Source organism: Myotis nattereri (assembly GCF_964212035.1).
Source record: "Myotis nattereri genome assembly, chromosome: 6".
In the NCBI taxonomy this organism is placed as follows: Eukaryota; Metazoa; Chordata; class Mammalia; order Chiroptera; family Vespertilionidae; genus Myotis; species Myotis nattereri.
This window is the reverse complement of record NC_138081.1, coordinates 88,031,981-88,056,922: the sequence shown is the minus strand read 5'-3', so window position 1 is coordinate 88,056,922 and position 24,942 is coordinate 88,031,981. Positions and strand designations below refer to the sequence as shown.

The 24,942-nt window shown below is 36.7% G+C and overlaps 1 protein-coding gene across 1 annotated transcript in view; it reads right to left on the bottom strand.

Annotated features, from left to right (window-relative positions):
• Positions 1-440: 440 nt before the first annotated feature.
• Positions 441-24,942, bottom strand: part of CEP85L (centrosomal protein 85L) — an 85,458-nt gene continuing 60,956 nt past the window's right edge. Inside the window, exons 6-13 of the mRNA XM_081094582.1 lie at positions 21,287-21,466; positions 17,578-17,730; positions 13,535-13,689; positions 10,246-10,363; positions 9,692-9,742; positions 8,741-8,848; positions 6,700-6,931; positions 441-2,920 (exon numbers count right to left, since the gene is read on the bottom strand). Coding sequence (XP_080950708.1) covers positions 2,757-2,920; positions 6,700-6,931; positions 8,741-8,848; positions 9,692-9,742; positions 10,246-10,363; positions 13,535-13,689; positions 17,578-17,730; positions 21,287-21,466 — 1,161 coding nt within the window. The 3' untranslated portion in view covers positions 441-2,756. The remainder of the gene's footprint in view (positions 2,921-6,699; positions 6,932-8,740; positions 8,849-9,691; positions 9,743-10,245; positions 10,364-13,534; positions 13,690-17,577; positions 17,731-21,286; positions 21,467-24,942) is intronic.

Here is a 24,942-nt window from a genome sequence, read left to right as displayed (position 1 = left end):
GAAGACAAGCATTTAATCACAAAAGCATAATTTAAAAGTTTTCATATCTAAGGAAATTTTCAAATAGATTTACTTTAAAATTAGGTTACTTTTCACCTCAGACCTATATCACTGTAATAACTTCCAAGAGTACCTCGTTCAAACTGACACAAGAGATTGTCTTGGGAACGTGCATTTTCTGAAAAATGAAAATCAAATTTAAATACTGATGAATTAATATACTACTAGTTTGATTTTCTCCCAAAATACCTTCCAAGGCCAATCACTTATCTATGTCCTTTCACAAACTCCAGACTCCAAGAGATTACATTTTGCAATTCAAGGCTATACTTAAACTATCACATCTTAATTTCCTTTTTTAATGGAGTTGTATACATTTTGGAAAGTGAAATATATAAACAGTAATTTGTTAATTTCCTACTAAGTTAAATTTTTTTTTTACCTCAAGACATATGAATTAGGTGCAATTCTATAAAAGTTTTAGAAAACTTATTTTAAAAAAATAAAATATTTTATCCCAACTAAGCCACAAACAAAATGTATCTATAATAGATGAAAACAAATGACCAAAAGTTTGTTTAAAACAATAATAACCATAAAATCCCCAAACATATACTGAAAACCTAGGAGATATTTAAGTAAGAACCTAGTGACCCAGGTAAATCAGTGATTATTTGCCCGTTAGTACTATATTTTAGGGTGCCTTAATTTCCAAAACTGTGAAGGTTGGGGTGGAGGGTGGGGATTCTATTAAAAAAGAATATCAAAATACATGCTTCATTTAGATGCTCCTTCCTACTTTACTATAAAGGGTCATTTTTATAGATATTAATTTTTACAAGGCAGAATTCTTTGCCTCAGATTTTGGGCACAAATTTACTACTCTCTGAATATCCTCAACCCACCAACATTAGAAAGCAAATGAACACATGAGAAAGCCAAGTTCTTACTAGTGCTCAGTCCCTCCTTAATAGGGCTAGGGGCCTTGGGATACAGAATCACTACCGTGCACTGATTTCTTAGTGTCCAGATCCTAAGAACTAAGAAGAGGAGAGAGGACTCAGGCACTGAACAGAGGGAAGTCTGATGCCCTCACCATGTATTATAATTGACTGCTGCAATATAACTAAAAGTAACTTATTGAGAGCTGTACGTGAACCAAATGCTGAACTGGGCAGTCTTCTTCAAGGCCTTACACCGTGTTTTCACTGCTGAAAATATTTAAGAAGAATCTCTTCCGGGAGCAGCCTTTATACCAGGATATAAGCCTGGCAAGAAAACAGACATGTGATATGCTCTTACCTTGCTTGACTCACACCCCTTATTCTGTCTACCTCTTACGTCTTGACTTAATGAGACTTAGCTGCATCAAAGAAAACACACCAACTTATAAAGGACAATGACTGTCATAACAAAGTATATTCAAAACAACGTAATTAATGCTCTGAAGGAAATAGAATATATAGTCCTTCCACATTACCAACTAAAACAGAGAGATAGTCGTTTGGAAGTTTAACTGATTGCATGTCTACTTAAATAACAGTTCCATTTCTTAGTGATAGCATGTACTCCAGTAGAACTACCCTGACCAAGTCTGTATTCTATGAAAACGCCTGTTTTTAATGTACCTACCTAATAAAAGGAATTGAAATATCACCTAATTTTAAATTTTGTTTTCTGTTTGTGATGATTCAAATATAAAGAGGACAAGCTGGCTTTTTCTTAAAGTAGTTTCAACTTTAAAACATATATGAAACTGTTAAAATGTAAACATTTGAGATTTGGATAAATAGGCTATTGTTCTAGAGTCACTTTGTTAATCTTTTACAAGAATAGGGAGGCCTTAAAAGGTCTGCATTAATTATATATGGCTTTGCTTACATTAAACAAATGTATATAACATATAAGTAGAAACCATAAATAGTAAGGAACATGTCAAAATTAGTTCAAATTATGTTAAATTGCCTTGTGATATATACTATGTGATTTTACTATGCTAATGAAAAAGATCACATCAAAATTTCACACCTTTAAGGCAATCAATCCTTCTGGAAAAAAAGTTGACCTATCTACAGTACTACAACCAACTCAACCCTACACCTCATCATCTTGGCACAGCGGCTGTTCAAAACACAATGGGTTTGCCTCCTGTGCTACTATTAGAACACCTGCCTGCTGTGGGAACTCTTGCTCAGCCAGCCTTTGAAACCCCAAAGTCTAACACAAGCTTCTACATGAAAGAAAAAAAAAATACAAGTGCTTGTCTTTCTCAGAAGCTTTGCTCTGACCCTAGAAATCCTTACTATTTTATGAATAAACACACATGCGCGCGCACACACAAACATGTAGTCACATAAAAACATAGGATAAAAAGAAATCCTCCCCCCTTTATCCAAAGGGCACTCTTCACAGCTTGGTCCTACCCTCAGTAGTTTGAGAATACAGAATTTTTTTCCCTTATATACTTAATCACATTTTCAAATTGTAATTTGATTGATTGTCCTGATTAGATAAGCCCTTTGAGACCGCCTTATATCCCCTTTCCCCGCAACAAAAGAAATCCACAGAAAAAAGATCCTATGTGCAAGTCATATGTCACTTGCAACTTTCCAACACGGCACCTTCAGAGATCAGACGAGACTGGGTGTGTTCAGGGTGGTGTGGCCGTAGACCCACATGGCTCCTAAAAAGAAATGTGAAGACTAGCACAGCAGCTTTGAAGAACAGGTCATTATTGCTGTGGGACTAGCACTTGATCACTGAGTAATGCAGTTGTCGCCCATGTCCTGAGCATAGCGGTCTGATATGGTAGTCCTCAGCTCATCAATGTCCCTCCGTAACTGGCAGACATCGGACAGTTTTTTAGTGAGTGTTTCTGGGCTGTGGTCATTCTCAGTGTCTTCAGCTGAACAGTTCAGTGCTGTGGAAATAAAATAGGGAGAGAAGGTCTCACATTTTTTTGAACAAAGGCATTTTAGGATTTTCCACTTAATTATCATTGACGATACAATGTTATTCATGGAACACCATTCGGGGTCAGATTTAAATTATGCATCATTCATTATTAAATAGGTCTTATCTACTTGGTCCTTTCAAAACTTTGTTAATTAAAATGCATTAAATTCGTACAGTAATGCACACAAATTCATGTTTAATGGATGACAATATTCCAAAAGTAGAAAAAAAATCATCCTCTAGCAACTCTATTACAGCTTACCTAGACCACTTGGTTCTTCCCATCTGACAGAAATCTGAGAATCATTTGTGTAGTGAGGGTGATACCTCACATTTTTATACACTGCAAAGTGGGTTTGTTGGCATGAAAACAAATTTTCAAAATATATGGCAAATATATATATATATTCACACACACATAACACATATATATATATTAAACTGGGACCCCCAAATCCCAAGCAATTGAATTAGGCTGATTGCTAGGTACCCAATGGCTGAATAACTGAGGGTGAGGCCCTAAGCCAGATAGCTTTTAATCATTTACTCCAGTTCCTCTGTCAGCATATCTCAACATAAAAGCAGGTGGAGCCAGTGACTGTAAAATAAACCTTTCTTTATATCTTCATTGACCTTGGTAGCTTATTAGAGCCATAGAGACAGATAACTTATTTTAACAAACATTAAGTGAATACCTGCCATGATCCAAGATGTTGAGGTTAGCAAAAATAATGTAGGGTAACCCCCCAAAATGTACACACACTTTGAATAATTATAAAGGCAGTGTTTATTAAAATACATTTCATTTTCAAAACTGAGCTATCAGCTGTTAAAGTGTGTATACATTTTGGGGGGGGACACCCTGTAGATATAGTGGCTTATTCTTTCATTTTATTACTTTTTTAATCCTCACCCAAGGACATGTTTCCAAGGAGGGGAGGGGACGGGAGGGGAGGGAGGGGACGGGAGGGGAGGGAGGGGACGGGAGGGAAAGAAACATGGATGTGAGAGAAACATCTACTGGTTGCCTCCCATATGTGCCCCGACTGTAGAGGGAACAGGTTCACTGGAAGGGCCAAGGAAGCAGAGTAAGCAAAGGTATAGAAGCAGAAAACCAAATAGTCTGACAGAATTTGAAAAACTTCAAGAAAATCAGTAACCAGCTCTAATACAGTAAAGCACAAATTATGAGAGAGGAGAGTGCCAAGAAATAAGGCTGAAGAGACAGGTGTGAGCTACCCGCCTATACTTTGGGGAGTGTAAGTATTAGGAAGTCCACAGATCACTCTGGCAGCACTGTGAAAAATGGACTGGGGGAGGGGCAAGATGGTTGACAGACCAGTCCAGAGGAAAGCTTGAATTAAGGCCACAGTGCAATGAAGTTGTAATGGCAGAAATACACAATAGGAGCAGGAAGAGACTGATAAAAACAACAGAGTCCAACTACCCTCAATATGCATAGGGGCCAGGGATTGTGTATGGGACACACGACAGAGGAAAGAGGATAAAGTCCAATTGGGGTGACAGGTGGATAGTGCTACTCACTAAGAGGAAGAGTTGGTTTACAGAGGGAAGGGAAGTAGGCTCTGCTTTGGACATATTGAGTCTGTGATGCCTATGAAACAGCTGGTCCTAACGTACAAGTCAATATAATCAGGAGCCCAGAAGGGACATTCTAGGCAGAATAAGAGATAAATGTCTCTATGGGTCAAAGGTACAGTGATAACAGAACACACCAACAGGATATTAATAAGATTATTCAAAGAAAACATCTAAAAAGAGACAAAAACCCAACAACACAAGGTATCTGGGGGAGCTCAGTATTTCAGGGGCAGAGAATTCCATAGAAGTCTGAGACTGAGCAGTCATAAAGGTAGCAGCAGACCTACAGGGTGACGTCATGAACACCATGGTGGCAGAGCGTTTAAGAAGCATGGGTGAACATTGGGGGGATAAGGACACATTTGTATTATTTTATTCAATAAAGGGGAAAAAACCCAAAAACAAACAAACAAAAAAGCATGGGTGAGCAGTGCCAACAAATAATACACAGAGTGAGGAGATGGAGATTCAAAAGAATTAGCTGTACAATGCTGAACTCCAAGGTAAGAATTCTGGGGTTAAATTGTGAAGACTGGAAAGAGTATTCATGGAGAGATGACTGTGGCAATGTTCTTAAATCTCCCTTTTATTCATATTAAGATAGCTCTCTTATCCTATTACTAAAAACATTAACAAATTATTATATAGGTGTAGATATAGGTTACAGAATAAGTAAAAGAGTGACCATCTCTGAAATGGTGGAGAAAATGAGTTCTGACACTGAGCTTTTGCTTCTTGTTCCAAGAGATCATTGCTAACTGAGCCACCCCATATTCACCTAGCAAACTCCTCCTTTAAGATTCAAGCCAACACCAGTCACTCCATGCCGTCTTCATAGCCCTTACCAGGTCGATTCAGTTGCTTTCCCTTGTGCTCCCACTGTCCCTGTGCCCATCTCAATTATACTTATCACAACGCTCTCAGAATGTGGTTAATGTGGGAGGCAAGGGCTATGTTCCAATTATCTGCATTATCACGCCTGGACTGAAGAAGGCATTTGATGAATATGAGGGAAATTCTGCTAACATTTCTGAGCACAGTTACGTTTCATTTAACAAGTGATACATTTTGATCAAGAGTATTATGTATTTGGTTTGACAAAATAATTATTGTGATACAAGATGGTGGAATCTTTTTTTAAATATATTTTTAATTGATTTTTTTACAGAGATGAAGGGAGAGGGATAGTTAGAAACATCGATGAGAGGAAACATCAATCAGCTGCTTCCTGCACACTCCCCACTGGGGATGTGCCCACAACCAAGGTGCATGCCCTTGACCGGAATCAAACCTGGGACCCGTGAGTCCACAGGCCGATGCTCTATCCACTGAGCCAAACCAGTTAGGGCAAGATGGTGGAATCTTTATAAAACTGGAAAAAAACCTAGTCCCCTCTCTAGGTACATATTTACTATATTATTAGGTAATTACTCAATACAACATGTTGCTGCATAAATGACCTGACTCCTTTCCTACCTCCTCACTGAAGTCCATTTCTTCTGTATTAAAAGGAGACTAACACGCCAATAATAAAATTGAGAAGCACATGCAGAAATGAGTGTCCCTGCAACAGCAGCACAGAAGGGACGTGACACTGGGACACCCTGTGGCAGCTGTCACAACTCCGTGTGGAGGAAGGCAGAGTGGCCAGAATGGGTGGTGTCACACCAAAAGGGACAAAGCCAGCAGGTAGGCATGACAAGAGCAAGAGACCTGTAGGCATGAAAACCTCCACAGAACAAACGCTACAGAGGAAAGCGAGGGAGTATCTTTACTCCAATATTTTCTAGTGGACAGATGGCTGGGTCTATTGAAAGCCAACAGAATTATCATATTTAGAAGAGTGGTCAGGAAACCACACCTATCATCACTCCATCAGAGATCCGCACAGCTCAGCACGCAGGTAGATTTGCCATTCCATATCACCTAAGGCCACGCTCACTTCTGTAAGCATGAGGTAAGTCCTACTAATGAAGTAAAAACATGTATTCACGACCCACAGAATGATTCAGAAATTTAGAAATCTACGTAAGAAAGGAGATTAAAAACAAATACGGAAAATGCAGTCCGAAGTTCCTAATTCATGAAGACCGGTTTCTAACAGTTAAGCAATACCGTAAGGACAAGTCATGGGCCACTTACATCTGATTCCCAGTAATAATGAAAGATTTGGCTCCTTGCCCTGAGCCCGCTGATTAAGAATACTGCACAATGCCTTCAAGTCAAACAAACAATAGGACATTTCCTTGAACAGCTGGTCAATCACACTCAAATCAAAGAGTGGTCGTTTGGAAAGAACCGTCTGCTGCCTGGGTTGGTCTGCTTCCTGGCCCTCATCCAACACAGAGCATGTCTCTTCTGTGTGTCTTTGGTTCTGCAATGGATGAAGAAAACATGGTTAAAACAGAGGATAGGTACTCAAAAGCCATACAGGTTAACATTCCCCCCACCAAGTCTATAAACGAAACAATGGAATACTATATGCACATGAACCAAATTTAGTGGGGGAAAAAAAGAAAGATAATTTAAATAATGGAATGGTTCCTTTGCCCTACAGAGGAAATACAATTCCAAACCGTCTTAGTTTCTAGGAGTCTCTCACATAATGAGCATCTTGGTTGTATATGTACTTTTTTAAAACAAGATTTATCCTAAGAACAAAATGAACCACAAAGGAACTTACACCTCATCCTGTAGTTTTATGGTATTAGTAGCAATAGTGATTTAGTTACTAAGTATGTATGTTGTTATAGTAACCAGAACCAATATTTTCAGTGTAAGAGAAAAATACAACTAAAAACTCAAAGAAAAAAAGACCCTGAACAACTGTAAATTGTTAAATTTGAATTATCAATATGACTCATGATTTGCTACACTTCAAGAAAGTTACCCTCGCCTCATCTCCCAAATTGTCATCATCTACTCCCATCCTGAAAAGTGCTCATGAACGGTAAGTTTAATTAGCTTTCCAACTGAGACTGTATTTCAGAATAACCAAATAGCCTGAGTTGATGAGAAAAAGATTTTTTAAAAATAGATGAGTGCCAGTTGGTAAATGTAAAAGGAATGATGCAATTAGAAAAAAATACCATTCTTTTAATCATCTAATGATGCAGATAATGATCACCGTTGGATACTAAAACCAACAAAGTAGAGGGTGCTGGCAAACTACATATTCACACAGTTGCCTAAGCACCACCCACAGAATGCCTGCTGTTTGCAGAGGCTCTAACATGACACTGGAAACGATCGGCTGTCACCCTTCACCCAATGAGATGAGTACTGGTGTCACTAACAGTGATATAACCAAACATATAACTTGATGATGTGAACAACACCTACAAAAAATGCTTGACCTGAATCTAACGATGTGTTTAGCTCTAACTTCTAGCTCACAAGAAAATAGAGGGGGTAGAGAACAAGACAAATGACACCACGAGGAAGCAATCAGACAAACCTAGAAGTCTGACAAATAACAGTCTACAAGACAAACAGGCATAGTTTTATCAACAAGTCACTAACTTGGGAGAAGGGGCCTTCGGTTTATAAGACAAAAGGAAATGCAACTCACTGTGTTTACTGAATGCTAGTTTCAAGTCACTATAAAAAGCATTTGTAAAGAAGACTGGGTATTATCAAATATCAAGACATATTATTCTTACTGGGTGTGACGATTGTGATATGGTTATACAGGAAAATGTCCCAAATTTTTGGAAATACATTCTGAAGTATTTAAGTGCAAATGTCACAATGACAGTTAAAAACTAAAATTAAGTATTATCTGTATAACATGTCCTGAAATGCAAGCCAAGTAGTTCATCTCATAATTAAGTGAAGGAAGTGTAATCTGTTCCAATGACAGTGTCAACACTGCATCTTCCTTAAAGATTCCCTAGGGTAATTGTGTACATTCAATTTACGCCTTATTCGATGATTTTGGGCCTAATCTCTATCTAACATTTGACTTAGAGTAATGTCTGTGAAATTGTATTCTAAGACAAAAAGATAAGTCTGTCTTTTTATTATAATTTTAGTAAGAAACAATAGATTAAATTAAATGGCACATCAAAATCAAATCTTCAATTTAAAAATGTTTTTTGAATATGTACAAAATAAGCATCTGCTTTAACTTAAATAGATACTGAATCATCCTTTGAAAGTAATTTGAATTTCTTCTACGCACATCAAGCAATGTTTTTGTTAATCTCTGCAGGCTTCTTTCTTTCTTTTCCAGCTCTTCCATCATCCTGTGAGTGGTCAGCTTTTCTTCAGAAAGTTTCCCTTGCATAGACTAGAATAAAAAGAATTGTAAACAAAGCATGTTAAAATTGAAAGCAAAATGCAATCTGTTAAGTAACAAGGAATATTGATTCTGAATAGTTTAGATCTATCATCCCCCCCAGTCCCTTGGAAGATGAAGTGCTCACGTTTAAGTCAAACCGTATTACCTCTAGAGCAGATGTCTATAACGGGAAAAAAACACCATCTTTTCCAAGAATGTTTTTAATCTGGGTAAAATATATTAAATCTACATAATACATAAACAAATAAACTTATGTCTATGTTTTGATAATAAAGGAAGAATACACATAGAATTATTACGAAGGAGAAGGCTCTTGCACAGTGGACTAAAAATAGACCACTGTCAGACCTCCCACTGGCAGGTGAACAAACAGAAATGAGGACAACACCTCATAAACTAATTCAAGCAGATCATTTTGGAAAGAAGATGAAAAATCCTATGAGGTTTTTGAAATGTATTCCTATCTAATAAATATTATAATAGATAATAGTAATAAAAAATAATAAAAATACGAAGTCCATTGTCTTTAGTTAGATCATGATGACCTTAACTAAATGTGTGTTTAGTAATAGAGATAGACTACACCCAATTAAAACAAGGACAAGTAAGGAATAGACAATCTTCACAATTTTTTGAAGAATTGATTCACTGAGCAGCATTTCTGTTCTAAAAAACTGGAAGATTAATATTAAAGAATTTGCAACTTCATCTCAAGTGCTATTAATCTTTTCACACAAATATATACATATGCTTTAATATGTTTAGGTTGTGTAACCATTAAGAGTAAATTGGCAAGTAGCTAAATTAAAATGAGCACAAAACATTTCTTACCTGAATTTCTAAAATCATTCTATTAATCTCATCTTGTTGGCGGTCTATTATCTAAAACACAGAAAACATACCAGTCTGAATCAATTTTTTCCCATTGCTTTTTAAAAGTATTGGTATTTCAAGAAAACAAAGAAAATCACAGGAAATTATAAGTTTTTTTAAAAAATTAGGGTGTAATTTTTTAATAAAAGTATTCATACCAAGTATCCTTTAATAGCCACATATGTAAAATTGCAAAAGTCTTCCTACTTCTTAATAAAAATTTTCTCTAATGCAATTTACAAAAATAACTTTGAAACAGACTTTGAATAATGTAGGAAGGAAAAAGATATCCTTTTGTTTTTTCTAAGAATATAATTTCCCCAGTTTGGATTTTATTTAAGTTTACTTAAATGGGTATTTTATTTCCAAATAAAAACATGCAAACTAAAAATTCCATCAGCTATTAAATATTATAAAAAATATAAATCAAATAACTCTAAGTTATATATCTACACATATGACCATGACCACATAGCATTGATTTCTTGTTATTATGAAAGATACGTACTGACCTTACTAGCATTCTCATTTTTTTCTCTCAAGGTATCATTTTCAGTCTGAAGCTGTTTTGCATCTAACATAGGAAGGCGAATTCCATCTTCAAGGCATCTTTCTACCTTTTGCTGCAAACTGTTTTAGAAAAACAATTATATAAAGAAAATGGGCTCTAGATGCTAACTTTGGTACAAAATTTCAACATAAATACAGCCCCTTCTGAGGGTCTATAATATTTTTTTTTAATATATTTTATTGATTTCCCACAGAGAGGAAGGGAGAGAGATAGAGAGCCAGAAACATCAATGAGAGAGAAACATCGATCAGCTGCCTCCTGCACACCCCCTGGGGATGTGCCCGCAACCCAGGCACATGCCCCTGACCGGAATCGAACCTGGGACCTTTCAGTCTGCAGGCCAACGCTCTATCCACTGAGCCAAACCAGTTTTGGCAAGGGTCTATAATATTTTTTAATCAAGACTTACGGACAGTATATAAATAAGTTTGAGTACCTATAGTTCATGAAAGTAAGAAACATACTGAAGGCTGATCATCTCTTCAGGAATGAGACCAGAGTCAAGCTGCTTAGTATGTGGCATCCTCAGGCCCTCATTACCCTCACCCGAGCTCTGAGGTCTAAGCCCTCTTCTCTTCCTCCCCCACCAAAGCAGAGTTCCTGGGTTAAGATGACTGTGGTATGGAGCCTAAGAATATGAATACACATCTTTTGCCCTTCACTCTGAGCTCAGGAAAAGTTTGTAAAGATAGCTGTTGCCTAAACCAGCAGAATTGCATTTCTCCTTTATTAATAAGAGAAGCAATCTAATATATGTATTACTTCACCTAACAATTTCTCATGCTAGCCATGAAACAGAGTTGCATTTTAGAAGAACAAAAGACAAAAGACCCTCTGGCACACTGAGAATAAAAGGGTAAATGGGAGGATGGTATTAGCCCTGAGAAAATTATAACATTTACAATAATGACCAAAACCAAAATATAACAGAAAGACACTTAGGAATAGCTCCACTTTAGCTTGTGGTCATCCTCAAGAGTTACAGAATAGTAAAAGAAATAGACTTCATCTTATTTGGGTTTTGTTATTTTCATTATTTTTCTCCTTTCAAGTATTATGGCTATCCTGTGTTTTCTGCCTTAAAAAAAAACAAAGGAGCATTTGTGATCTTGCTTCCTGACAATGTCCTCAGTTTGGCTCAATGCATGCTTACAGAATTTCAAAAGAGAAATGCCATATTCAGATTGTGGACAAAGAATTGACAGTCCTAATATACAATATGGGCTTCAGATGTGTTGGTAAATAATGGCACTAGAGAAGTTATATGTATTACAAATGTAGTGTACTGCTTTGTAATATATTACCTGCCATGAAAAAATTTGCTTTCTCAGTCTAAAAGTGAAAAACACATTATTTCAATTTCAGAATACATTTTCCCCCAATGCAGTCAAGACACAACTATGTATTTATAACATTCCAAAAGACATAAAACTTTTGAAAAATGAGCCAACAATGAGGAAGGGAAAATGTATTGTCATGGAAAAATACCAAGTAAGTCTTCTTTCATATATCAATTCTCATTTTCTTTTGTGTTATAAAGCATGCTCACTTAGAAAAGTAATAAATCTCTTGATCAGCAAAGGTATCAACTATTGCATTATTAGGGATCACACCCACATATTTACTTACTTTTCTAATATGAAAACTTTTCTCATTTCTTTTGAAATCTCAAAAGTTCTTATGTATTCATAAAGCATTATACAAAACCGAAAACTGTAATGATATAAACAAAGTCACATATACATCTGCAGTTCTGGCACTTCAGGAATACTGTATCATTTAGCTGAGGAAACGGAAATAACACTTCTGCCCACAAAGTCAAGTGCTGCCATAGCCATACAAGTACTGAAGAATATAGAAGACTTTCTCTGGTTCTTTGCACCCATTTGAAATTGAGCAAAATTTTCTGGGATAATATCATCTCAGAGAGTATCAAGATAAAATTAGGAAATGGAAAATGTATTCTGAAATGTACTGTACTTAGTCTTTCCAAATAAAAAATACCAGTCTCAATGTCTCCAAAAACCTAATAAAAGCGAAAAATCTAAATAAAAGAGAAGGTATAAAATCATATTAAATATGTAAAAGCACACACTGGAACAAAACAAACATTCAAATTATTTTCAAGTGTTCTTAATTCTATATTCATAAAACAACACAGCTTGAGTTTACAATCATAATGCCCTATTAAAAGAGAACAGATACATTACCTCTTTTCATTTTATCAGTCAGATGACAGAAAAAGATATATGGTAGAATTAGTGGAAGTCATAAAGCTATTTTGAGACGAGAGATAGGATATACGATGTGGAGTTATAAAAAGTTCCCTTAAAGAGCAAGAAAGCAGAAAATAGGAGAAAAGTAAAGGTAGAATCAAAGTGTATGAATTTTTCTGGAGCTTAGCTGAGGAACACTGAATTGTCCCAGAAATTGGAATTTTCTGCACTGAAATCCAAGGGAAAAAAGGAGACCAGACATACTTAAGACTCTGAAAGTAGTAAAGCAATATTAACATGGAATCATCAGATAGATTTTGATTAAATAGCTGAGAATACTTGAGTTATATATAACTGATATAAGCATGAAGAATATATTTCTTAAATTTAGTTTTTTGTTGCTTTTTTGTCTCATTCTTCAGGATATTTTATCTATTTATGATCAATAATCTAATAAATTTAAGTTTTACAAGACAGAAGAGTACGTGTACATGCATATTTAACACAGTTGTCCAGATTTTTCAGGAATCCAATATTAATTTCCCAGCTTGAATACAGTAGCTAAATATATTAACAAATAATATTCCCTATAATTCTAACTGCAGTGATTTAAAAGCAAGATCCCATGAGGCAAGATGTGTCAGTCAAACTGAACCGTCCGTGGCAAACGGCCCTATCTGCCCCTCCGCGGCAAGGTGCAGAGGAGCCAATCAGGTCACCGGACACACCTCACTAAGGAGATCAGTCTGAGTACCTGGCTGCCCCTCTTCCTGACACTTCGCGTTTTCACTTATCTCCCTTTGGAAAGATGTCAGTATGCTGCATTAAAATGTTAAACAACAACTGAGACAACCTGTTTTAAGGACACAATTACTTCTGGTTCTTAATAATACCTCTTTAAGATAAAAAGAATAAAGAGTAATAATTATAAATTAATGTATTTTTAAGTGAAATGCTTTATGAAAAATATAAATAATTTTAAAATAACAAAAGAATTACTGAAGGTTTTCTTACTTCTGAACCGTAGTTACCAACTCCTTTTCTTTCTTTTTCTGGCATATTAACTGTGCCTCTTTGTCTTGACCCTGTTTTTTCATCTCTTCAAGCTTTTTTTCCATATCTATCAAAGTCTCTTGCAAATTCTTGTTTTTTTCTTCTAGAACCTGCAGCTAAGAAGAAATGTTTTAAATTTCATAAAACATGAAATATTAAATGTCTTTCTACTAGATATTGTTACTGTGTTCTCAAAGATTAATACACTGGTTAAAATCACACTGTATTTTCATTTCATCCCCTTACTAACACTTTATTTCCTCCTTTGTGTAAAGAGAGCTGGGAGAATGAAATTATGGAGAAGAAGAGAACGGAATCAAAAAGTTCTAGAGGACAGCGAGAGAAGGTGAATGATCTCAATTTGAGGGATTTTTTAAAATTATATTTTTAATTGTGGCAAAATATACATAACAAAAAAGTTACCATTTTAACCATCTTTAACTGTGTATTTCAGTAGTGTTAAGTATATTCACATAATTGTACAACTAATAATCAGAACTCTTTTCATCTTGCAAAACAAACTTTATACCCATTAACAACTCCCTATCCACTTCTCCCCCAGCCCCTGGCAACCACACTGACTTTCTGTCTCTCTGAATCTGACTATTCCAGGGACCTGATACAATATTTATCTCCTTGTGACTGGCTTATTTTACATAAGAAATTACCCTCAAGTTCATCCATCTTGTAGCATGTGCCAGAATTCCCTTCCTTGTTAAGGCTGAATGGTGTGCATGTGCCACATCTTGCTTATGCATTCGTCCACTGGTGGGCACTAGCTGCCTCCACCTTTTGGCTATTGCAAATCATGTTATGAACACACATCATGTACAAACATCTGTTTGAGACCCTGCTTTCAATTCTTTTGGGTATATACACAGGAGTGGAATTGGTGGATTGGATGGTAATTATATTTTTAATTTTTTTATGACAAAATTATCATTTTCCATAGTGGCTACACCATTTTACATTCTGACCAATAGTGCATAAGGAATCTAACTCTCCACATCGTTGTTGCCAACACTTACTGTCTTCTTTTTTTTACATTAGCCATCTTAATGTGGTATAAACCCAGGTAGTATAAACCCATGTTTTAAAATCTATATTCCTTGCTGTTCCTGGTCATGCAAATTCCTGTCCTCCTCCTTCAGTCACCCTCTCTTAGTTATAGAAATTATAAAGTAACTTAAACAGAGAATGTGTTGTAGGTCTAGAGTCAGCAGAATAGTGGCACTCTGTGGATTAGACCAATGATTTCAACTGGAGCAAGTTCCCCTCCCAGGAGACATTTGAAAACATCTGCAAACAGTTTTGGTTTGGGGTGGGGGGAAGGACAAAGCAGTGCTATTGACATCTAGTAGGTAGAGGCCGGAAATACTGTTAAGCATCCTTGAATGCACAGGACAAAACCTACAACAAAAAATGATCCGCCCCAAATGTCAACAGTGCTGAGGCTGAAAATTCCATGATTAGAAAGACTTTGAAAGAAGACTGAAAAATAGGTGGTTTATAAATAGGGTTTCAGGAGGACAGGCCCCAGAACTGGTCGAAAGACTAGGGAGGGGGTATCCTTAAGAAAGGAATATGGGGGCTTCCGAAGATGGCGGCATAGGTTAACGCCGGAGATTGCTGCCTCGAACAACCACTTCAAAAAACAACTAAAAGACGGAACGCACATCATCCAGAACCACAGGAAGGCTGGCTGAGTGGAAATTCTACAACTAGGAGGAAAGAGAATATCATACCCAGACTCAGAGGAGGCACAGTGCTGAAGTGAAATACTAAGGTGCGGAGTGCACGCGGAGCGGGCTGGAGGCGGAGGGCGCAGTTGTTGTTTTCAATCTGGAGGGAGTTTCAGACTCTGAGCTCCAGATCCGGACAAGTCTCTAGGGACCCAGACTCAAACGGGAGAAGCGGGACTGTCTGGCTTCGGCTGGAACTCGAACGCAGCTTTCTCTCCGAGGTTTGCAGCAGTTGCTGGGACTCTGTGAGGCAGAGCCCCTAGGGATGGAACTGAGAGCAGCCATAACTGCTCGCTCTGGCCCGCCCTATAGATCCCCAGGGACCCGCCCCGCCCAAGCCCTGTGCAGAGCCATTTGCCAGATAGCCTCAGGCAAACGCTAGATTAGCACAGCCCTAGAGATCCAGCACAGAAGCTCTCCCACTTCAGACACAGCGGACTCTCATAGCCAGTTAGCCTGGAGGTCAAAGCACCCCCGGTACTGCCGACAACAATCAATGCCTAACTACAACAAGACTGCGCACAAAGACCACTAGGGGGTGCACCAAGAAAGCATAAAAAATGCGGAGACAAAGAAACAGGACAAAACTGTCAATGGAGGATATTGAGTTCAGAACCACACTTTTAAGGTCTCTTAAGAACTGTCTAGAAGCTGTCAATAAATGTAGTGAGATCCTCAAGAAATCTAATGAGGCCCTCGATGTTATGATAAAGAACCAACTAGAAATTAAGCATACACGGACTGAAATAACAAATACTATACAGACTCCCAACAGCAGACCAGAGGAGCGCAAGAATCAAGTCAAAGATTTGAAATACGAAGAAGCAAAAAACACCCAACTGGAAAAGCAAAATGAAAAAAGAATCCAAAAATACCAAGATAGTGTAAGGAGCCTCTGGGACAGCTTCAAGCGTACCAACATCAGAATTATAGGGGTGCCAGAAGATGAGAGAGAGCAAGATATTGAAAACCTATTTGAAGAAATAATGACAGAAAACTTCCCCTACCTGGTGAAAGAAATAGACTTACAGGTCCAGGAAGCGCAGAGAACCCCAAACAAAAGGAACCCAAAGAGGACCACACCAAGACACATCATAATTAAAATGCCAAGAGCAAAAGACAAAGAGAGAATCTTAAAAGCAGCAAGAGAAAGAAACTCAGTTACCTACAAGGGAATACCCATACGACTGTCAGCTGATTTCTCAACAGAAACTTTGCAGGCCAGAAGGGAATGGCAAGAAATATTCAAAGTGATGAATACCAAGAACCTACAACCAAGATTACTTTATCCAGCAAAGCTATCATTCAGAATTGAAGGTCAGATAAAGAGCTTCACAGATAAGGAAAAGCTAAAGGAGTTCATCACCACCAAACCAGTATTATATGAAATGCTGAAAGGTATCCTTTAAGAAGAGGAAGAGGAAGAAAAAGGTAAAGATACAAATTATGAACAACAAACATGCATCTATCAACAAGTGAATCTAAGAATCAAGTGAATAAATAATCTGGTGATCATAATAGAATCAGGGACATAGAAAGGGAATGGACTGATTATTCTTGGGGGGGAAAGGGGTGTGGGAGATGCGGGATGAGACTAGACAAATATCGTGCACCTATGGATGAGGACAGTGGGTGGGGAGTGAGGGCGGAGGGTGGGGTGGGAACTGGGAGGAGGGGAGTTATGGGGGGAAAAAAGAGGAACAAATGTAATAATCTGAACAATAAAGATTTAATTAAAAAAATAAAAAAAATAGAGAAAAAAAAAAGAAAGGAAAATGGTCAGAAAAGATGTCGAAGGAGTAAATGGAGATCATAAAATATAAGAAAGAATTTGTGGAAAAATTAAGAAGGATGAGGAAAACAAATCAAATATCTGGAAAGATAGCAAAAAAAAAGGTCTTGTTGAATCTTGTTGGAGAGATCTCACAGAATGCTGGGAAAAGTCAGACTGCGTGAATGTGTGTATGGGGTAGGTATGTCAGACTGGTTTGGAAACTACCTTTGAGAGTAGAACATAAAGTGAGACAGTTAACATACAGGTTCATTGGGAAGGTAACATTAACAAGAAAGATCTACTTATGCTCAGATGAACAGTTTCTAATTAAAAGTTAATCCTAAAAACAGCAATTAAACAGATTTAACTTATAATTAGACAATTATATAACTACAATTTTATATTATAGAAGTTATGAAATTTCTAAAGCATTAACTGAAAATATGTTCTTCATGCCATTTAAAGACGAGCACTGGATTTCCTGTTACCTGGAGACTCTGACTCTGGACATCATCTAGAGTTGGAAGATCAGCCAGATACTTCTCCAAGGTCTCAATTCTTCTCTGCTTTTCTTTGTTTTGTTCAGATTCCTTCTGGCATTTCTTTTTCAGGCTATTGATGTATCTATCTCTAGTTTTAAGCTATAAAAAGATGATAAATCTTCAGTGGTTTTGTGCCATTAAAAAATAATAACAAAACAAACATTCTAATCTTAGGCATCACTGAATTCTCCAACAGTTCTAGGTTATAGTTGATACTACACCAACTCAAGTAAGATTTACTTTATTTCATCAATTCTAATATTCACATTTTTTCAAATTTCATAGCACTGAAATCAAGTTTTTGAAATTTTTTGTTTTAATTTACAGCTGATGGCATCTTTTAAATTGCAGTAAGCCAGGTAGCAGTAATAAAGTTTTTATTGTATTATTTACTCTAGTTTTTAATGCCTGCATATGTGAAAATTTGGTCAAGGCTATTCTTATTTTTGGCATTTCAAGAGTGTTATATACATGTTGAAACTATGTGTTGAAAATTTTACATTATACTTTGGCACTGACAAAAGTTATTGGGTATTCAGCATGACACAGAAACAGAGCCACGAGGTATAATTTCAAAATCAGTGAAGCAAGTCATTCTCTGGAGGAATGAGTCCAATTCTTATTTCTTGCAAAGTTATATCCAAATGTTTTGAATTAAGAAAGGAAGATAACTACAAATAATTAAATCTGTTCTGTTACTAACAAACTTGCAAAGGAATTGCTTATCATGGACTAAAGCAATACAATCAAAGCTAGGACTTTCAACAATAAAGATTTTTTTTAAATTAAGAAAAATCTAGGAGGACTTACTAAAATTATTAAATACTTGGGAACTGATAAGGGGACTAGCCATACCAATCCATACCTCAAGCAAGACCATTGTTAAGGCATTGTGGCATAATTAAGCTTACAGCCTGTGTACTAAAAATTACATAAAATAAAGCTGTGCCTTACTATTAATGTCATTTTAGGATTGATGAAATATGTTAGCTGAGCACCTACTATAGAACACATAGGGCACATGACACTAGAAAATCCCAATCTATGTAGGCCAGACCTCAGATTTCTATGTAGTAATTTTTTTCACCTTTGCATGAAAATAAGCTCTTTAAATTCCACCTTATATGCAAAGCTCTTTCATACTTAAGATCAATTAAAAACAATATGCACATATAAGCAGTTGCCTAAAAAGTGAACTCCAGACTCATATTTACCTTAAATCACCAGTCTTCCAAACATTTAACATTTTTTAGAAGTTTACAGGGTTTTAAAATATTTTTGCAGCCTTTTCCCATTTTCACCAGGGAAATAAATGCTAGTAATTAGTGGAATAATGGAGTAGTCCTTCATATTTTACTAAAGCTAACACTTGTCTAAAATTTAGTTTCTTCATGCCTTATCTAATTTCTTCAGGTCCAATGTATAACAAATTTTATTAAAACAACTTCAATTGGAAAAATGAATCACATCTCATTCATTCTATCAGTAACATCAGAATCCATTTATTACCTTGGGTAAGAAGCAAAACTGGTAAAACAGACAAATCCCATTATTTAGTGGGGCTTTCTCAGGACTAAAGGCAAGTGTGCTGGTATGACAACTTAACTTGTGATCTATTACAACTCACAGACTGCTGGCACTGATGGTGACCTGCAAGACCACATAGTATATAATTCGCTTTCAGAATATGAGGCCTAGAGATCTTTTGCGACTTAACCACAAATCCCAGAGACAGAGTTGGGATTTAAGCATAGATTGTCTGACTGAACACTAAAGCCGATGTCCTTTCAGTTCTATACCACGAACCAGATTCCCATAAATTCTCTTACAACCAGCTGTGCTGGATCGCACATCAACAAAGCCTGCTCTTCCTTAGCAAATAACTCTGTGATAGAAGTAAACACAACTACCAGTCTATTTTACTAAGTGTTCCAGAATTTACACTTAGTTGTTTAAGTGTCTTAAACATGACACAGTGATGTCCTCAAAAAGCAGCCACTGGAATAGATCAGCCATGTGGTCTTCAATGCGTTTTGGTCGGTCAACTGTCTTCTTTGCTATGTTGCCAAGCTTGCTGCCCTTGATCACAAATCTCTGCCAACACTCTCCTACTGGATAACCTCCGTTATTTGTTGACCACAAGTTGATAACCCATAACCACTGGGTCTTGTTTTTTTCCAGCCTTGCTCACTAACGAGAAGCACTTTGTTTTTGTTTTATTTTATTTTTTAACTTCAAAGTTTTGTGTTGTTTTAGGTTCACAGAGGTCACTGAAATCTGAATTCCAGTAATTATCCCAGGTAAATGAGGCATCACTAATAAATCTTTCCTATCCTATTTATAAAAGTTAAATGTTTTTCCTTCCAGGAAGTATTATGCAACACTAAGATCATTCTTAGAAGGCAACAGGAGGGCCAGGCCTGTTTTAGAAGAAGTTAACAAACAAATTTATTTTTCTTTATTTTAAATACAATAATTAGAACAGAACAGGTAAGTGAGGAAGTGTTTTTCTGTAATTTTTTTACAAATAATTGTTATAACCAAAGCATCAGCTGTGGAGTTAAATTGTCTTGAATTTTACTCCTAGCTTTTTGACAACTTCTATCTACATGCAACTAGACAAATTTCTCAAATTACTTTTCTCAAAGCTTGAGTTACCTCATTTTTTAAAATACGGGCATAGTATAAATCTCACAGGGTTTTCTGAAGGTTAGGATTAAATAAGAAAATGCCCTGAATGCACATTAACATGCTGTCTGGCACATACGAGAAAGAGCTCACTAAAAAGTAACTTCTTTTATTATGCTTATTATTAGCACATTAAATGTTTTTCTGTAAAAAAAAAAATCAGTCTTGATCAGCATTAGAGAAAATACATGAGGAAGAAAACAATGCAATCCAATCTCATGTGGGCCCAAAGTGCTGTGTAGCTGATGCATTACCAATGAGTGTATTTTCCAGCTGCTACACTCCCTTCGGGAGCTCAGCTCCATGTGGTCTGATACACACTTTACCAGGGGTGGGCAAACTTTTTGACTCGAGGGCCACAATGGGTTCTTAAACTGGACCGGAGGGCCGGAACAAAAGCATGGATGGAGTGTTTGTGTGAACTAATACATGTTAACACTGCTCCTGGTGAAGGAGTGGAGGGGAGAGCAAGAGAACCCTCCGCTCTTTCGGCTCCGCGGGCCGGATAGAACAGCCGAATGGGCCGAATCCGGCCCGCAGGCCGTAGTTTGCCCACGGCTGCTTTAGCCTCTACATTCACCCCTTCCTCAAGTTTCCCTGGCACAGACATGTCCATTCTTACCTGCTTCACTCCACAGAGGGCAATTCCTCTTCCTTTCCAAGAGTGCCTCTTCGACCTTGTTGTCTGTTACCAACCTTTCCCTACTTCTCTTAGAAACTCATTTCATCAAGCACCCACTCTGATATCTTTGATATCCCTAATTATTCTTTCTTTAGTCCTTCGTTCTCCAGCCCAGACTGACAGGCAAGTACCCCCCACCCCATGTTACCCTGACGCATGCACCTATCTCCCTCTTCTCCCCACAATAATGAACTTTTTTAAGATTTTGCTCACTTCTGATGGGGTCCGCTCATGCATGTTGAAGAAATGTTTTTGGCCTAATTTAACTTCATTAAAAATACTTACTTTTTCCTCTAATTTCTTCTTCTCTTCACTAAATTGGCTTATTCTTTGTTTGAGAAACTGATTAAGCTGTAAAACCTCTTTCTCAGTAGATGCAAGCTTTTGCTCAAGTTCCTCTTGCTGGGAACTGGACACTGACGGATCTGAAAATGGAGTCTGGAGTGCAGTGCTCTCATATTGTGGCTATTAGGAAAGAAAAACACAGTAAAGACTTTAAAAGCTTACTTGTCTCGAATAAATGAAAAGAAATTGGAAAAGAGGTAGAGCACATATAAGCTCTAGCAATAAACAGATCTTGGCATAAATTCCAGTTTGCCCCTCATTTAATAAAGTGTCACACACAAAAATATAACAAAACTGTCAAAGTGCTAAGATAACTGTCCATGTAGTAGCTACAGAAAGGCTTTATAGATAGGCATACATATAAAAACTCAAATGAGGTGTTGAAGAACTCAAAATGTCCCAAAGGTTTTAACACTGTCCTGTACTAGAGATTGAGTGGTATAGAGGATCTACCTAAAACATAATCACAAACCCAGACAGACAACCAAAATGAGGAAACAAAGAAACAACCCCCAAATGAAAGAACTAGCAAATTCTCCAGAAGAAGAGATAAATGAAGCAGAGATAAGAAATTTATCTGAAATAGAGCTCAGAGTAATGATGTTAAAAATGCTCAACAGTATGAAAAAAGATAAAGCAACTATGAAAACGAACAGTCTGAGATAAAGATGATATAACACAAATAAAGAAAACATTGGAAGCAATATACAGCAGATTAGGGGAAGCTGAGGCTGGAATCAGTGAATTAGAAGACAGAGGTGAAAATATCACTCAATTAGAGAACCAAAAAGAAAAAAAAAACAATTAAAAAAACAGGAGGACAGCTTAAGGGAGCTGTGGGACAATGTGAAATGTAACAATATTAAAATAGTAGGTGTGCCAGAAGTGGCAGAAAGAAAGTAATAGAGAAGGTGTTTGAAGAAACAATGGTAGAAAACTTTCCTAACCTGGTAAAGGAAAAAGTCACACAAGTTCAGGAGGCACAGAGAAACCCAAACAAGAAGAACCCAAACACATCATAATTAAAATGCCAAAAATTAAAGACAAAGAGAGAATAATCTTAAAGGCAGCAAGAGAAAAGAAAACTGTTACCTACAAAGAAGTTCCCATAAGGCTGACACATGATTTCTCATCAGAAACTCTAGAGGCCAGAAGGGAATGGCATGAAGTACTCAAGGCAATGGAAAGCAAGGATCTGAGACCAAGATTACTATATCCAGCAAGGCTATCATTCAAAATAGACAGTCAAATAAAAAGCTTCCCAGACAAAAAAAAAAAAAAAGGCTAAAGGAGTTCATCATCACCAAGCCAGCATTACAAGAAATGCTAAAGGGATTGCTGAGAAGAAGAAACAGAAAGAGAAACCTGGCCATACAGAATTAAAATGGCTATAAATAAGTACCTCTAATAATAACCCTAAATGTAAGTGGATTAAATGCTCCATTCAAAAGGTGTAGCGTAGTGAATGGATACAAAAACACGACCTAACTATATGTTGTCTACAAGAGACCCACCTCAAAACAAAAGACACAGGCAAGATGAAAGTGAAGGGATGGAAAAAATTTTTCCATGCAAATAGAAAAGAAAAAAAAAAGCTGGAGTAGCAATACTCATATCCAACAAAATAGACTTTAAAAGCATCATGCTAAGCGAAATAAGCAAGTCAGAGGAAGATAAACATCATACGATCTCACTCATTTGTGGAATATAATGAACAACATAAACTGATGAATAAAAATAGAGCCAGATGGAAAAAATATTCTAGAATATAACAGAAGTAATCCTGTTATTTGCAGATTTTTAATATTTCCTATAACTTTTGTGATATCATACTATGTTAGTACAATTTTGGTAATATTACTATACTTAAAATCCTTTTATTCTTGAAATATTTATGTTTATTGCATGTATTATATGTAAGATCATTTTTCTTGAATAATTGGTGTTTATTGCATGTAACATCACATTTAAAATCATTTTTCTTGATATTAATGTTTATTGCATATAACATTATATTTAGGATCGTTTTTCTTGAAATATTAAGGTTTATTGCATACAACATTATTACATTTAAAATAGTTTTTCTTTAAATGAAAAAAACTAATAGTAGCTACATAAAAATCATATTTTATCTCTGAAAATAAATTATGACATCTCTTCAAAAAAAAGCAAGCTAGCTGTGTGAGACCCTGAGTAAGATCCTGGAACTGAAATCAGACACACACACACACACACACACACACACACACACACACACACACACATGCAAGAGTCTATAAAGTCTATAGTTGAACTAATAAAAGTCTATAGATAGTTGAATTAATAAAGAACAACAACAACAAAAACCTGACCCAAAGGTGAAGATGCAATAAAAAAGCATATAAATAGATTTATCATGTTCAGGGTATGTCAAAAATGACAGTTGGGCACTGCCTTTTATAAACTGAAACTAGAGGCCCAGTGCACTGCAGGGGGCGGGGAGTCCCTCAGGCCGGCCTGCACCCTCTTGCAATCCTGGACCACTGGCTCCTAACTGCTTGCCTGCCTGCCTGCCTGATAGCCCCTAATCACTCTGCCTGCCTGCCTGATCACCCCTAACTGCTTGCCTGCCTGCCTGCCTGATCACCCCTAACTGCCTCTGCCTCTGCCCCTGCCACCACGGCTTCATCGGGAAGGACGTCTGGAATGACATCCGGAAGGTCATTTGGCTGTCCAGTCTAGTTAGCATATTATGCCTTTATTATTATAGATTATGAGAGACATAAAAGAAACCTTATATAAGTATATATTGGACACAATATCATATGGCAGACAAAGAAAAGTCATATTAAGTGCAAAGTCTCAGGAAGTGTGAGGATAAATGATGACAGCACTGGGAGAATGAGAAAAATGGGTTTACTGGGAAAGTGGCTTTTGAGATAGATTTTGAAAATAGGAAAGATAATAGCGGTAATAAAAAAAAGAAAAAAAAACATTTCAAAAAGGCAAAGGATGGAATATATGCAGAGAATATTCATGTCTGTTTAAGGCATAGGTTATAAGAATGGGGAGTATAAAGAAACATTTAAAAATCTATGTGGATCATATTGTAGAACAGCACGGTTCAGAGTTTAACCTTAATTCACAGAAAATGGAAAGCCAGTGATGCTTTTAGAACAAGAAAGTAACATGATTTCAGAAGACTGTGAACTATGTTTTGTAAATTCCCTGGCTTTTTGGTAACTTCTTGGCATTTTATGAATTCCCTGGTATTTGGCCCGGTCTTTCTTCTTTAGTCTTTAACAAAAGAGTCCACATTTTGTTTTGTTTTTCCATGAAGTCCTTTTAACCACAGGTTGGCATTTTAGTATAAGGCATTATAGTACAAATCACTTTGGTTATACCAATTCTGCCATCTAAACAATCTAGGAAGTTTGAAGTTCAGGGTAAAGACCTAGTTCTCATTTCCTGCCTCTGAGACTTGGTGATGCCTATGTCCCAGGTCATCAGGACTGTAAGGTTATTAAAAGTTTTTAATGGGCAAATAAAAATTACTTCTCAAGAACATGTTTTTCACCTATAAATCCATAAAAGAATGTTATTTTATTTCAAAAACT